The sequence below is a fragment of the Xyrauchen texanus genome, chromosome 8 (genome assembly GCF_025860055.1).
Source record: "Xyrauchen texanus isolate HMW12.3.18 chromosome 8, RBS_HiC_50CHRs, whole genome shotgun sequence".
NCBI classification, from domain to species: Eukaryota; Metazoa; Chordata; class Actinopteri; order Cypriniformes; family Catostomidae; genus Xyrauchen; species Xyrauchen texanus.
The window spans coordinates 44,969,789-44,986,095 of NC_068283.1; the positions used below are offsets into that span (position 1 = coordinate 44,969,789).

Sequence of the window (16,307 nt, forward strand, 5' to 3'; positions counted from 1 at the left end):
CATGGTTGTTGGTGCCAGACGGGCCGGTCTGAGTATTTCACAATCTGTTCAGTTACTGGGATTTTCACACACAACCATTTCTAGGGTTTACAAAGAATGGTGTGAAAAGGGAAAAACATCCAGTATGCGGCAGTCCTGTGGGCGAAAATCCCTTGTTGATGCTAGAGGTCAGAGGAGAATGGGCCGACTGATTCAAGCTGATAGAAGAGCAACTTTGCCTGAAATAACCACTCGTTACAACCGAGGTATGCAGCAAAGCATTTGTGAAGCCACAACACGCACAACCTTGAGGCGGATGGGCTACAACAGCAGAAGACCCCACCGGGTACCACTCATCTCCACTACAAATAGGAAAAAGAGGCTACAATTTGCAAGAGCTCACCAAAATTGGACAGTTGAAGACTGGAAAAATGTTGCCTGGTCTGATGAGTCTCGATTTCTGTTAAGACATTCAGATGGTAGAGTCAGAATTTGGCGTAAACAGAATGAGAACATGGATCCATCATGCCTTGTTACCACTGTGCAGGCTGGTGGTGGTGGTGTAATGGTGTGGGGATGTTTTCTTGGCACACTTTAGGCCCCTTAGTGCCAATTGGGCATCGTTTAAATGCCACGGCCTACCTGAGCATTGTTTCTGACCATGTCCATCCCTTTATGGCCACCATGTACCCATCCTCTGATGGCTACTTCCAGCAGGATAATGCACCATGTCACAAAGCTCGAATCATTTCAAATTGGTTTCTTGAACATGACAATGAGTTCACTGTATTAAAATGGCCCCCACAGTCACCAGATCTCAACCCAATAGAGCATCTTTGGGATGTGGTGGAACGGGAGCTTCGTGCCCTGGATGTGCATCCCACAAATCTCCATCAACTGCAAGATGCTATCCTATCAATATGGGCCAACATTTCTAAAGAATGCTTTCAGCACCTTGTTGAATCAATGCCACGTAGAATTAAGGCAGTTCTGAAGGCAAAAGGGGGTCAAACACAGTATTAGTATGGTGTTCCTAATAATCCTTTAGGTGAGTGTCGAATACATTGTTTGTTACGGTGTTAGTTCAGTATACATTGTTTGTTACGGTTATTTCATGTATACACCATGTGCTCTTATTAGCCAATCAAATGTGGCTACGTCATTACATAGGGATTAGTTCTGCTTGTTTACATTTAGCATCAGTATGCTCGTAGGCTCCGGTGCGGATGGTTGTACATAAACCCATCAGCGCTGGGCAAGAGCATAAAACCCCCGTTATATACGTTCGCTATGTCTTAATCAGTAAAGTTAAATTCCTGAACAGATTCTATTTGTTGTGTGCTTCTCTTCACGCCTCCACAGACACTGAGAAACTAACACGAGAAACACAACAAGTGGTGTCAGAAGCTGAGCGTGATTGACAGTCATCAGCGACTTGTGAGTGTTGTGAAGTGCTGGGACATCCTTTGTGAATCGATGTACATTATTATCACTCCCAAACGCTGTTGTGAAGAAGTATTAAAGACTGATTAACCTCGTTTGGTCGCCGCATTGAACATAAACTCACGACAATAAGGGCTGCACGGAGTTTCCTTTTCCCCATCGGAGAGGCGTGGCGCTGGCAGTCTGCCAAAGCTAGCTGCTGTTGGCTGCCCGCCAACTTTCACAGACACTACTAAATAGCCCTGCAAATCTACATCGAAGCTCAAAAACCACAGAATATATATATATATTATTTATAGATATTTAAAAAAAAAAAAAAAAAAAAGAATTCGCAATTCAAGCTAAATTGTAATACAACATGGATGTGAGTGAGCCCGAAGTCCAACTTGGAGCATCAGCTGCTTCAGACCCCCCACAATGGCTACAGGCTGTGCTGTCACAACAAAATAAGCAACTCCAACATGCCATTTCGCCTCTGCTCCAAAGATTGGAAGCGATGGAGGCTAGTTTGTTTGCCCTCACACAGCAGCCTCATACCAGTAAGGTAACACGTGGTCCCCGCCAACATGACGACTCTACCACACTTGCAGCTGCCCCTGATAGAACCGTTATGACAGATGGAGATGCTACAGGGCCTTCAGATGCTGAACAGCTTTTTGCTGCTGAGCTTGCGGTCATTGATAGACACGTACAGAGCCCAATTAGTCCAACTTCCTCCACACCTGGCCCTGATGTGAGACCTAGAAGCCATGCACAGGGACCCAGCCATTATAATGGCTCTTTCAACTTGGGCCCAAACATGCACATACCTTTAACTCCTGCAGCGCCCAACCATCACCTCACAACCCCTCGTGGTAGAGCTTCAGATGGACCTAAAGCTAAACTTGACACTTACAATGGTAAGGATGACTGGGACTCCTTCATCATCCCTTTTGAGCGCAGAGCTGTCATTTACAGATGGAGTACAGTAGAGAGAGTGGATAAACTCCATGAATGTCTACGAGGAGCTGCTGTTAGATATCTGTGCTCATTACCCGAACACATACGTGAAGATTACTTTCTGCTGAAAGAACAGCTGGCTTTCCGATTTGGCCAGAAAGAGCCTCCTCCCACAGCACGGAGGAGACTTGGAGAACTGCGCCAGTCTAAAGAAACTGTATCGGAGTTCGCAGAGGAGGTTCACAGGCTGGTCATTTTAGCTTATCCTGGAGTTGACACTGAGCTCAGGGAGCAAATTGCTGCTGATGCTTTTCTCAAAGGCCTGCGCAACCAGAAAGTGGCATACGAGGTTATGAACCGTGAACCCTGTATCACTGGATGAGGCACAACGGCTAGTATCATCTTATGAACACAATTTCAAAGCCACACTCGGACGAGACTTTGATCTGAAGGGGAGGACACGTCGAGTATCCTGGGCTGATCAAGACATGGACTCTGATGAGGAGCCACCGGCCTTGCAGTCACATAGAGTGCAGTCACAGCCGGGTTATGTTACACAACACCAGTTGCAAACACTCATTGATAAAGTTGATAAGCTCCAACTAGCCATAGGCCGCCTGCCTCCTTCCTCTTCTGTTGCTCTTCCTTCTTCTGTAAGACCCACCCAACAAATAAATTCCAGTATGGCAGTTCAGTCAGAAAGAGGACGTGCAGCTCAGACCTCTTTCAAGTCAAGCAGATACAGACAGCAAAATGCCAGCCCCACCAGAGCGTCTAGCGGGTCATGTTTCCAGTGTGGAGAAGAGGGACATTTCAAACGAAACTGCTCACGGTCCCCCAGTCCATCTACAAGTCCCCCTGCAAATACTGTGGCCAGAATGGAGCCCTCAAATCAAAATCACTCCGAACAGGCAGAGCAGAGTCCGTCTATTGTGCATGTGAGCAGAGCTGAGTGTCGAGGGCCCAGTTTAATGATTTTGCTGACTGTTGATGGCGTACCAGTTAATGCGGTTATAGACACGGGTGCTGAGGCTACAATAATGTCTGAAGAGACGTACAGCAAATTACCCGCTAAATCACCTTCAGGACTGAAAAATGTGTGTCTCCGAAATGCAGAAACTGGAAGGGAGATGTCAGCAACAGGCGGAGTGAAAGTGGAATTCAGAATTGGCACAAAGGTGTTGGAGTGGACAGTATGCATTGCACCAATTCGTGATGCCCTGCTCCTGGGCTTAGATTTCTTAAAAGCTGCTGATTTCACCATACATGCCTCTGGTAAAGTGTTTATGGGCTCTGAACTCATGCCAGCCTATATATCCGAAGGCAAGGGCCCAGACTATGCCATTTCGAGAGTGATGTTAGAAAGTGATGTTACTGTGCCGCCAGAGTGTGAATGTTTAGTTTGGGGTGTGGTAGACGACCCAAAACCAGGCTCCCTGGTTCCAATAACTGCTCAGGTACCTGTTGCCACAGGGGCAGAAGCACCAAACTTGTCATCTTCTGACAACTCTGTGTCGGAAGAGCCTCTAACCCTTCCTGTAACGGACTCTAACGGTGACAATAATCCCAGTGGAAAAGAGGGGACAAAGACAAAAAGGGGGCTGTTCTAGAGCCTGTTAGCCTGGCTGATGGAGTGTCTTCAGGCAGCATCATGATTAACATGGAACAGAGGATCCCAGTCAGGCTATGCAATGTCACAGCTTCCAGTAGACCCTTATTACGAGGAGTCTGTTTGGGTGTGCTCATTGAAACATATCCTGATGCTCGAGAGGAGGAAGATAGAGCCTGCTTAGTTCCAGGTGATGCTCCATTGTATGCAAAAGGCGGGAACTCAGTGCCACAAGATCTTGACAATGAGCCGCCTGATGAGCATGACATAAGGAGGGTGTCGTCACCAAACTCTCTTGACCTTCCAGAGCACCTCAGACAGTTGTTTACTTCTGCAAGCGAAACGCTCACTGAACAGCAACAAGAGATGTTAGTAGCTTTGCTTAGTGAATATCAAGCAGTTTTTGCAGCAACAGATGATGATCATGGGAAGTTTTCTGCTTTGCAGCACAGCATAGACACTGGAATGTCTAAGCCTGTTCGACAGCCAGTACGACGTACCCCTTTAGGGTTCTGGAATGAGGAGGAAACACATCTTAAGAAAATGCTTGATTCCGGTATTGTTGTCCCCTCAAGCTCAGAATGGGCTTCCCCTATTGTCCTTGTAAGGAAAAAGGATGGGGGGTTCGCTGGTGCGTAGATTATCGCCAGCTTAATGATCTTACCATCAAGGACGCATATCCCCTACCAAAAATAGAGGAATGCCTGGACGTGCTGGGTGGTGCAAAGACATTCTCAACACTTGACCTTCAGTCAGGATATTGGCAGATTGAAATTAATAAAAAAGACAGATCCAAGACTGCTTTTGTGATGAGGTATGGGCTATATGAGTACACCAGAATGCCATTTGGTCTGTGTAATGCACCCAGTACATTCCAGAGGGCCATGGAGCTGGTTCTACGAGGGTTGCAGTGGGACACTTTACTGATATACCTGGATGACATAATCATTTTTGGTGAAGATGTGGAACAGTGTATGGAGCGCCTCGCAGAGGTTTTTCAGAGGTTGCAAAAATATGGACTAAAGCTGAAGCCCTCAAAATGTCAGCTGCTAAAAGATGAAGTCCTGTTTCTTGGTCACGTTGTGAGCGACGAAGGAATTAAGACCAATCCAGCCCTCATTAGTGATGTTAGAAACTGGAAGTCCCCAACCAGTGTCCAGGAACTCCAGTCTTTCCTGGGTCTGTGCAACTATTACAGGAGGTTTGTTGCCAAGTTTTCTGAAATCACTACACCCTTGACAATGCTACTCAAGAAAGGGAGTCCTTTCTCCTATGAAGAGGAGCAGAGAAAGGCCGTTGAACATCTTAAAAGGAGCCTCACAACTGCACCCATCTTGGTGTTCCCAATTACATCTGGACAGTTTGTCTTGGACACTGATGCGTCCAACCAGAGCATTGGAGCAGTGCTCTCACAGTTACAGTGGGGGGAAGAGAAAGTTATCTCTTTTGCCAGCTGTCTCCTCACACCAGCTCACCAGAGGTACTGTGTCACACGTAAGGAACTCCTAGCAGTTGTCAGGTTCACTAGTTCTGCCACTATTTGCTGGGGTCTAACTTCTTACTCAGGATGGATCACAGCAGTCTAACTTGGCTATACAGGTTTAAGAGACCAGAAGGCCAACTGGCTAGGTGGCTCGAAGAACTCAGTCAGTACAATTTTGTCATCGAGCATAGGCCAGGTACACACCATTCCAACGCTGACGCTCTTTCCCGAAGGACTCTGAATGAAGAACCTTGTGACTGTTATCAAGCAGGAAGAGAGCTAGATAGCTTGCCATGCAAGGGCTGTCGCTTCTGCCGTAAACTCCACCATCACTGGGCCAGATTCGAGGAAGATGTCGATGATGTCATCCCCTTGGCGGTAAGACGCACACACTCCCTTGACCCTCAGAATGAGGGTAGTTGCACTAACACTCCCAGTGACCTTAATGAAGTAGTGATGACAACTCAGGTCTTTCCTCAAACTGGCTGCAACCGCTAAGTCCAGAAAGTCTCAGGAAAGAACAGTTAGCTGACCCAGACCTTTCAATTCTCCATAAATGGATGTCTGATGGCTCTTTACCTGCTAAGGAAGAGGTCATGATGCAGAGCCCAGCGGTTCGCAAGTACTGGCTGTGTTGGTCTCAAGTAGAGATACGAGATGGGGTCCTCTATTACCGGTGGGAGGATGTAAATGGAGGTATGTCATCTCTGTGCTTACTTGTTCCTGTTTCCCTGAAGAATGAGGTTCTCCAATCCCATCACAATCCAGCACAAGCGGGTCATGCAGGGGAGGAGAAGACGCTTATGCGTCTCCGCAGGTGTTACCAATGGTACAATATGGGGAACGATGTATGCCTTTTCGTCAAGAAGTGCCCACAGTGTAGTTCCTGTAAAACAACCAGTCCAATGGGGAGGGCCAGGCTCCAGAACTAGCAGGCTGGAGCACCTATGGACAGACTCCACCTTGATGTCCTAGGACCATTCCCTGAATCCAAGTCAGGCAACAGGTACATTCTAGTTATAATCGATCAGTTTACCCGCTGGGTAGAGGCATTTCCTGTCCCTGAACAAGGAGCTGAGACATCAGCAAAGAGTTTGGTGTTTGACTTCATATCACGCTTTGGGGCTCCCCTCGAGATTCACACGGACCAAGGACGGAACTTTGAGAGTTCGCTGTTCACAGAGGTTTGTCGCCTGTTACAAGTAACTAAGACCTGGACCACACCATATCATCCAGCTTCCAACGGGCAAGTGGAAAGGTTCAATAGAACGCTCTTGCAGATGATACAGTGTTATGTGGACCAAAGTCAACGAAATTGGGATGAACATCTTCCCTTACTCACTGCAGCGTACAGGAGCACTGTGCATTCAGCGACAGGCTTCACACCAAATCAGCTGATGTTGGGGCGAGAAGTTTTCCAGCCACATGACATCTGGCTAAGGACGGCTGAGGTTACCAGGGAAGCCAAAGGTACACCTGAGTTTGTCCAAGAACTGCAAGCTAATCTGCAGCAGGCTCATCAAGTAGCGCGCCAGAACTTGCGCTTCGCTCAGACTCGCCAGAAAAAGGTCTATGACTTACGAGCCAGAGAGAAGTCCTATCAAGTAGGTGATCTTGTATCAGTGAGGGTCAGTAACAGGAGAAAGGGTTACAGTCCAAAACTCCAACCCCCATGACAAGGGCCATTGGTCGTCACAGCACGGCTTGGACCAGTGCTCTACTGAGTCAGGGACAGACGAGGTGAGAAAGTACTGCATCATGATCGCTTACAACCCTATCTAAGTGACCACATACCTGCCTGGATGCAGCGTCTGCAACACAAATATACCTGCACCGAGGAAGGCTCCCTGGTTCCAATAACTGCTCAGGTACCTGTTGCCACAGGGGCAGAAGCACCAAACTTGTCATCTTCTGACAACTCTGTGTCGGAAGAGCCTCTAACCCTTCCTGTAACGGACTCTAACGGTGACCCTAATCCCAGTGGAAAAGAGGGGACGAAGACAAAAGGGGGCTGACTTGTTCGAGCCCCAAGTCGATTATATGGACTAAAGAAGAAAATAGAAGACAACAAAAAGTTAACTGTTAACCCTCAGTCGTGCAGAAGGGACACTGCAGAGCTAAGAGGGGGGTGGTGTTATAGTGTTAGTATAGAATACATTGTTTGTTATGGTGTTAGTTCAGTATACATTGTTTGTTACGGTTATTTCATGTATACACCATGTGCTCTTATTAGCCAATCAGATGTGGCTACGTCATTACGTAGGGATTAGTTCTGCTTGTTTACATTTAGCATCAGTATGCTCGTAGGCTCCGGTGCGGATGGTTGTACATAAACCCATCAGCGCTGGGCAAGAGCATAAAACCCCCGTTATGTAAGTTCGCTATGTCTTAATCAGTAAAGTGAAATTCCTGAACAGATTCTATTTGTTGTGTGCTTCTCTTCACGCCTCCACGGACACTGAGAACTAACATGAGAAACACAACAATAAATATGTAAGGCACTTTTGTCTTATTGATGAAGTTGTTCATTTCCACGTACTGTAAAACACAATATAATACTTTTGTATAATGACTGTTACTGTAAGAAAAACTCTGAATTTTGAGGATTTCATGATTTTATTTCATCTTAAATTGTCTCATATTGTCATCAAGCGGTGTGTATCAAGACATAAAACAATTCAATCTAACCTTGATCACGCCTAAATAATTATGATTATTGGTTATTATACATCAGAATATACATTCATAAGACATGAAATAATGTAAAGAAAACAGAAAACTGAAAGAACAAGTTCTGATAATAAAGTCTAAAATCACCTCATATCAGTCCTTTACAAAGATCAACAATTCATAGTGTTTCACAATTCACAATGATTTCACTTAAATTCTCTTATTTTATCATTGATAATCACAATCAGTCAGAACTGTGATTTTCTGTCACCATCAGTTTAACTGGTAAAGTCCTCAGAGGAGTGAAATCAAAACTACAGAAGAATGGCAAGAGAGTGTGTGTAAATGTGTGTGTGAATGTGTGTAGATGTGTGTTAGTTACAGGATCAGAGAATGACACTTTTCCTCCGTCATAATCCAGATGAACTCTCAGACACTCAAGATATTGTGTGACATGAAACACAGGGGAGGGATTGTTGATGTATAGTGAGGATAATCTAAACTCATTATACTGCACACTCCAGACATCAGTGCTGAAGAAAACTCTTCCCTTCCTCTGGTTTGATGCTGTAGTTACTCCAATAATCCAGAGTTTATTGTGTTTAACATCCACATCCCAACAGTGTGTTCCTGAATTAAAACACTCTGAACCCAGAACACACTCATAACAGTTAAATCTCTCTGGATTATCAGGAATCTGTTGATTGTCGCTGCTGAGTCTCACACTGGTCAGATCATCAGACAGGATCAGATGTGGATTTGCGGTGTTTGGATCCAGAATCACAGGAGCTGATGAGAGAAACAATTGTTACATACTGTGACATATTCTGAATATACACAAAAACAAAGTATCAATTTGAAATGTTTGAGGGGTGACATGATGGGCACATGCGCTCTTAGAGGGGTTCAGGTTAGGGATGGGATGATCGTTCATACATGCTGCACCGCGTCTCGCTGTTTCTTCAGTGTCTCACGGAGGACTGGCACGTTTTTACACACTGGGTCAAGTTAATAAGAGCTTCAGGTTTCAAAGATGCATGCCGGGACACCTGCGTCCTGTTTCAGTCGTGGCACTGTATCTAGGTCGTGTGTGTGTTTTTGTTTTTTATCCTAATAATAGATTTAATAATTAAGTTCAGGTTGCACAGATACAGAAGCCCCGAACCACAATGTGAAAAACAAACAAACAAACAAAAAATTATTTGTCTCTCAGTTCTTGAAATAAGTCAAAAATATGTTTTTCTCTTTTTAAAAATGTTTTTTTTCTCTCTTTAAATTTTTTTCTCTTCACTTCTGCAGTCGACAGTGTGTTTCAAAAGCATAGACAACTTTATATTAAAATATATTATTATAATTAAATTCCAGCATGAAAGTCTGCACATGACATCTGTGAGAGCATTAAAAGCACAAGATTACATGTTTACTGATAGCGGCACCTGCTGGCCAATGTTGGTACCGCATTACTTTATTGAAGAGAGAAAATTACTGAAGCTCAAAGAGGGGTGCGTTATTATTATTTTTCTGTGTCGTTTTCTCGTGATAACAAAAAGTTGTTTTTGCCTTTAATTTTCTATACAGTTTTTAATTGACCTACAGGATTTACAATTAAAAGTTTATTACAAGGTATGAAGGACAATGAGAGATCCTTGGCAGAAAAGTACAATTTATTATATGTAAATGTAAAGTTATGTTAATTCATTACACTTTGGTTATAAAATATTCACCTGCCCTATCCAAGAGTCTTCTAACCAGTCACCTTTCACATAGACTAAATCAAACATATTAATAAACACCAGCACGTAATAAACAAACATTTAATAAACGCTTTTTCATCAAAAGAGTTGATGAAAGGAGGGGACACAGGGGCAGATCTAGGGGAGGGACAGAGGGCGGATCCCTAGATATGCCCCTGTGTCCCCTCCCTAGATCGCCCCTGTGTCCCCTCCCATAGATCCGCCCCTGTGTCCCCTCCCATAGATCCGCCTCTGTGTCCCCTCCCCTAGATCCGCCCCTGTGTCCCCTCCCATAGATCTGCCCCTGTGTCCCCTCCCCTAGATACGCCCCTGTGTCCCCTCCCATAGATCTGCCCCTGTGTCCCCTCCCCTAGATCCACCCCTGGTTTTATAGACTCACTCTTGTGGACAATGTCTTGCATCTTCTTCCAGACTCTGAATGTCAGGTTGCCCAAGTAATGTGGCACATGAATGAGAGCTCCAGAAGTCATCTGTGGACCCGGCTGTGAGATCTGGGCTCTGGAAGAACATTCAGGAGTCAGTACTGCAGTGACTTTCACTTCACAACCATAGAGAGGACACACTTACCTTTCCATTGTCACCTTAAAGTTCTGCAAAAGACAAAAAAACACTTGATCAATGATCAATGATCAATAAGAGCAGAAATCAATGATGAGAGTTTGACGTTCACCTTTAGAAATGACACATCGTCATTGGATTTCATCATTTCCTCCATGTGTTTGATGGTGTGTGAAAGAGCTGAGATGTGTGTGTTCATCTCCTCAAGCTTCTTCTTCATCATCTGACTCTTCTGCTCCTCTTCCTCTCTCAGTGAAGTGATTGTAGCTTCTTCTTCATCTCGGAGAAACTCATGAAGCTTCTTAAACTGCTCTTTAATCTGACGCTCTGTGTGCTCAACTTGAGTCTGAAATCACATCAAATTCACTTCAATCAGTTCTGCATTCACACACATCACATCATTTATCACCAAATGTGTTTGATTCTTCATCTGTATCCTCACCTTGATGTGTTGAACTGCTTCATCAAACTCTCCTTTAATGATTTCAGTGTGTTTGAGTTTCTCTTGTAAAGACTTCAGTGTTGTATTGAGTTCCTCCTGCAATTCAACAAAGTGAAAATCTGTGAAACTGAAGCTGCTGAGAGATGATAAGAATATGTTCATGAGGTCGATTATATGATGTATATTGTTTTTGTCATTAAAAATACATTTAGATATTTTTGTGAGGCTGAAATCCTTGAAAACTGTAATTAATTTGGAAGAATCTTGAATTATAATTTCTTTAAAGAAATGAAGTTTTGTTTAAAATATCAATAATTCAAAGTGAGTGTGTCGTCAGCAGATCCTCGTCCAGGGATCGACCGAGTCTTCAAACTCAAAACTGCATAACAGGGTGAAAGAGAGAGAAATTAAATCAATAGTCTGCTATAGGGAATAGAGAACGATCGATCAGTGTTTAAAGGAGGTACATAAATAAAAGCTAAAGACCGGATGATTAAAGTTTTCATTCACAGATAGTCAATGACATGCATCAGCTGCATAAAGATTGAGATCTCCAATACACACACGGGACACCCCTATAGCAGGACATATACTGACAGAGCACTTTATTAGGAACACTATGATCCTAACTGAGCTCCTGACCTGCATCTGCATGATTTATACACTGCTGCCACACGATTGGCTGATTATATAATCACATGAGTAAGTAGGTGTGCAGGTGTTCCTAATAAAGTGTTTGTGACTCTATTTGACTGACAACATTTACACATTTAAGAACAACAACCATTTTAAGTGTTAGTTTGAGTAAAAATTAGTTCAGGCTCATCTTGTGCAGTTGCTGACTCTCATAAAAACTCAGTTCATGATTTCAATGTAAATAATCTCAAGCCATCGCTTCATGTCATCTAACACTCAGATGATCAGATATCTGTTATAAATCATGGAGCACTTTCAGAATAAATACATACAAGTTAAACTCAATCAACAGCATTTGTGACATAATGTGTATTACAACAAAAATTAATAATTGTGTTTGTGTGTGTTTGTGTGTGTGTGCAAGGAGTGACGCACATTAAAATGGTGGACGTGACTCTCATGGAGAGTACATCACGTGAGATTTCTGGCCAGAGAATTTGGCCGCGGATGTGGGCGGAGAGAAGCTGGTTTAATGGCGTCTGCCTGTTTACCGCGTGTCTCCGCTTGCACGATAAATTAGGGACAAAGCTGAGCTCTATCACCAAGTTATCTACTAGTCAAATGTATGTGGTATGTTTGTGAGGGTCGTGTGTGTGTGTGTGTGGTTAGTACGAGAGAGAGAGAGAGAATAAAGTGCCGGCACCGCAGCCGGTTTCGCGATCGTGGGAGAGAATAACAGCTGTTAGTTTATCACTCATAATAAACCGGCTCGTAAACCGTCTCACGGTCTTTGACTCTTTAATGGATAAACTCAGTGTGCCGATGGCGGAAATACACAACAGTCCAACGTGGTTGGATTACAACACAGCAAATCTCATTTGTGATAACAGTACGTTACAGTAATACCATGAGTATTATTAACAGCATTGACCGGACTCGGCAGCCCATAAACTGTACAAGCAATAACCTTGATACACAAGAATAACACACTAAAATATTCTATCTCTGCCCAGACGTGACCTCTTACTTGAACCGCGTGAGGATGCAGGTAGAATGTGTGTTCATCCATCATTTGACTCCGACTCGGTTCCTTGAGGATGGAGTGTTGACAGGAGGCCGATTCCTCGCTCTGTCGGCAGGCTGGCGGAGAAATCAGCGACGTCAACTTGATTGAAGAGGGAAGAGAAATCTTCTATCTTCACTTCTGCAGGCAAACAGATGAAGATGTGGATTGCTCGGCTGTCTCCTTCAGATCTGTTTGAGTGTTCAGTGGAACACAGAGTGATCTCAACTCGTCCAGTGAGATGGAGATTGTATGGCCACAGTTTTAAGTTGTACGTTAATTCCTTGTGCAACGAGGCTACACCTGAGAGCAGCGATGAGCTGTGTCTATGTCCGGCATGCAAAGTTGAGGGTCGTTCTGTCGTGTACCTTATCCAATAAGAGTTGACAGTTCGATCCTTTGGAATTTCACACATAGGTGTAAAGTGAGCAAGGCTTCATGGGAGTTGTCGTTTGTTTTGTACTCCCTTTGTTTGATTTTGGCACGGTTTTTATCAGTTAGATTTATGACAGTGTTTGTAGGCCTCAGTAAGGCTTTACGACTGTGTTAGGCATGCCTTTGTCTTGTATCTGACCACATGAGGTCCAACACTACCTTGCCTAGCAACCCGGCCAATTTGGTTGCTTAGGAGACCTGACTGGAATCACTCAGCACGCCCTTGATTCGAACTCGCAACTCCAGGTGTGATAGTCATCGTCTTTACTCGCTGAGATACCCAGACCCAAAAGTAAGTACATTTCTGACTTTAAACCCTCCAAACCTTGACACCATTCACTTCCCTTGTAAGTGCCTCTTTACCCATTTTTCTTTATTCACACATATAAAGAAACATACAATTTCTCAAAAAAAAAACTAACAGATAAGTTAGTTTTTAATAAGTTAGACACAGATAAGTCCTGGCATTAACCACCACTTGATATCTGGGACATGTTTTCTGGGGTCGGCTGTAGCTCAGGTGGTAGAGCGGGTGCGCCACTAATCACAGTTGGCGGTTCAAATCCCGGCCCACATGCCGAAGTGTCCTTGGGCAGGACACTAAACCCCAAGTTGCTCCCAATGGCAGGCTAGCACCTTGCCTGGCAACTCTGTCGTCATTAGTGTATGTGTGTGAGTGTGTGTGAGAAATGGTAAATGGGACACAGTGTAAAGCACTTTGGTAACCGCTAAGGTTAAAAACAAATGCGCTATATAAGTGCAGACCAGACCATTTTCTTTATTTTAGTTGCATGGGCAATGGAAACTCTTAATTTTATCATTTTAAAAACCCACCAAAATCATTCCAAAGCATCCCAAATTTTGACCACACGCACAAGCACATTTTTCCCCACACAAATCTATAGAAAGTAGCCCAATTGGGAAGGAACCCGCCCAGTCTGGCAACACTGCAGATGTCTGATGAAGGATCTGAGGGTTTATTCTCATAAAGTTGAGACTTTTTTATTTTTGATCATAAAGAGTGCAGATAAATTACATACATGTTTTATCCTTGGATGACTCAAGAAAAAATGTAGTACCTTGTAAGATGGAAGAACTTCACAGATGGGGAGAAATTTGTGGTTGGTGTGTTTTTGTGAATCTCTGCACACGAAACACACCAGCTGTTTATCATCCAGACAGAAGAGTTTGAGTTTCTCTCTGTGTAAACTGCAGATCTCCTCACACTCTGATCTCTCCTTTAGGAATGAATCACATAAATTCTTCAACACCAGATTATGAGGAGGTTTATCTCTTGAAGATCTTCTCCTGCAGATGGGACACTCCTGAGTTCTCTTGGTTTTCCAGAACTGTTGAAGACACTCTTTACACAAACTGTGACTACACGACAGAACAACAGGATCCTTGTAGATTTCACAACACACGGGACAAGAGAGATCCTCCACAGATAGAGAAGCCATTTGAACTGTTTCTAAAAGACGATCTGAACTTTACTTTCACTTTCTGAATGTTGCTTTCAAGAATCACCAAAGATCTGCTGTCTACTCTGAAACTAACTTCACAAAAATCCTTTCTGAAAGTGTTTCCCTTAGTTCTGCACTGATCATTGATCCAAATATTCACAGAAGAGTCAGTACGACAGCAAAGAGAGAAATGAGGCAGTCACTTCCTGGTGAGTGTTGTATGAGGGAGGAGTTTCTGTGTCTTTGTGATCTCTGAATCTATCTTGTGTTCTTTGAATCTTTGTCTCATTTAACTCTGATCATTGGATCATAATGTTGTATAATCACATATATCCTCATTACAGATATACACATGATTTTTTTAGAGATTTATTCATTCTAGGGGTTAAATAAAAAAAACAACACTTGTTCAGCTTCTGAGGCGCTATGCAGGAAGAAAGGAAGAGAGCTCCCCCTTTATAAGGATCGGATGGCTTAAATAGGCTAATCCCAGTAGAAACAGGTGTAGCAAGGTTATAATAATTTTTAATTTTAATTGAGTATTTATTTCTATTTAATTAAAATTGTTATATTAACAATATAACAGAGAGCAGCAGGTCTGTTAGGAAGCATTTATAGATTGGATATTTTGAGGTATAAGATTATTGTCCTTTCATCTCTTACTCGTATTGTACCCTCATGCAGCACAGTACAACAGCAGCTGTATTTACATTAAAATACACGAGCGCACACGCGCAGACATACACATGTGAGCGTTTGAAAGCAGTCGGCTGTACTCATATGGCATGCATGTACAGAATTGCGTCAGTACTCTGTTCTGCCGATACTTTTAACGTCGATTGCCTTCAGAGCAGGCGACAAGGCGGCCCTAAGAACAGTGAGGGTGAAATTGTCCCGGGCCATCAGACAGGCAAAGCGCGCACACGCCCAGAGAATCCACAGTCACTTCCAGGACAATGACAGGAAAGTGAATGGGTGCCAGAAATTTGAGTCCAAACTAGGGGTGCACCGATTGATCGGAATTGGCCGATATTCATCTTAAATCCATGAACGGCGATTGGCCGATCGTGACTAGATTTAGGGCCGATCTTTTTTGCAGCAGGCAGGGATTCTAATGAATGAATGCTTTCTCAGCCATTGATGCATGACAGAATGGCCTCTGGAGGGTGAGTTGTTATTGTCTAAACTTTCAGACATGCTGTAATTCAGATGAATATGCCGGTTTGGTTTTAAAAATGTGTAAGAATTACACGTGTATGAATATTAAGCTGCCCATTTTCTAGAGTCGTTATGGTAGTAATAGCAAGAAGAGGATTAAGAAGCTGCTAATGGGTATAAAAAAGGATTAAAAAACAAATAAACATGCAAGTGAGTCGTGACAATCAGACGTTGTGTTGAGCTATAGAGACTGTTAGACTTTTAGCTTCACTCCCTTCAACATGAGCGCTCTCGGTTTCAATCAAACATGCAGGTCTCTAGGTGCTCTCAATACTTCATCAGTCACTCATCCCAGCGCTAATCTGTGAGGATCCTAATTTAAATCAGATTAATATTAGTCACAATACCACTAATCACAGATGTAATTGTTTAACCTTCAATAACAGCACCGCATCATCACGCATTTGCTTAATAATTAACGATTTGTGTTACAAGACGCCAAAGGCAGTAAACAATCATAAATATTAATGATTTCTCACCGGAGCAGTTTTAGAGCTTGTATTGGATATTTGTCTCATTTTTGAATGTATCTCTGCTGTGTGTGATGCTCTCGTGGTTTTTACTGGTTGCCAGTATGTCACAATGACCTTTTGATTTTGACAACAAAACTATTAA

At 43.4% G+C, this 16,307-nt stretch overlaps 1 protein-coding gene across 3 annotated transcripts in view; it reads right to left on the reverse strand.

Annotated features, from left to right (window-relative positions):
• The window catches only part of LOC127648312 (nuclear factor 7, ovary-like), a 33,289-nt gene extending 18,648 nt beyond the window's left edge, over window positions 1-14,641 (reverse strand). Inside the window, exons 1-6 of one of the 3 annotated variants that reach the window (XR_007971153.1) lie at window positions 14,091-14,641; window positions 10,878-10,973; window positions 10,548-10,781; window positions 10,445-10,467; window positions 10,257-10,375; window positions 8,271-8,912 (exon numbers count right to left, since the gene is read on the reverse strand). Coding sequence is in view for 2 of the 3 variants with exons in the window: in XM_052132969.1 (XP_051988929.1) it covers window positions 8,368-8,912; window positions 10,257-10,375; window positions 10,445-10,467; window positions 10,548-10,781; window positions 10,878-10,973; window positions 14,091-14,471 (1,398 nt within the window). In the remaining variant the exon portion in view is untranslated. Of the gene's footprint in view, window positions 1-8,062; window positions 8,913-10,256; window positions 10,376-10,444; window positions 10,468-10,547; window positions 10,782-10,877; window positions 10,974-14,090 lie in introns of those variants that run through there. The other 2 variants (XM_052132969.1, XM_052132970.1) reach the window with 2 other exon arrangements.
• Between the last annotated feature and the right edge of the window lie 1,666 nt (window positions 14,642-16,307).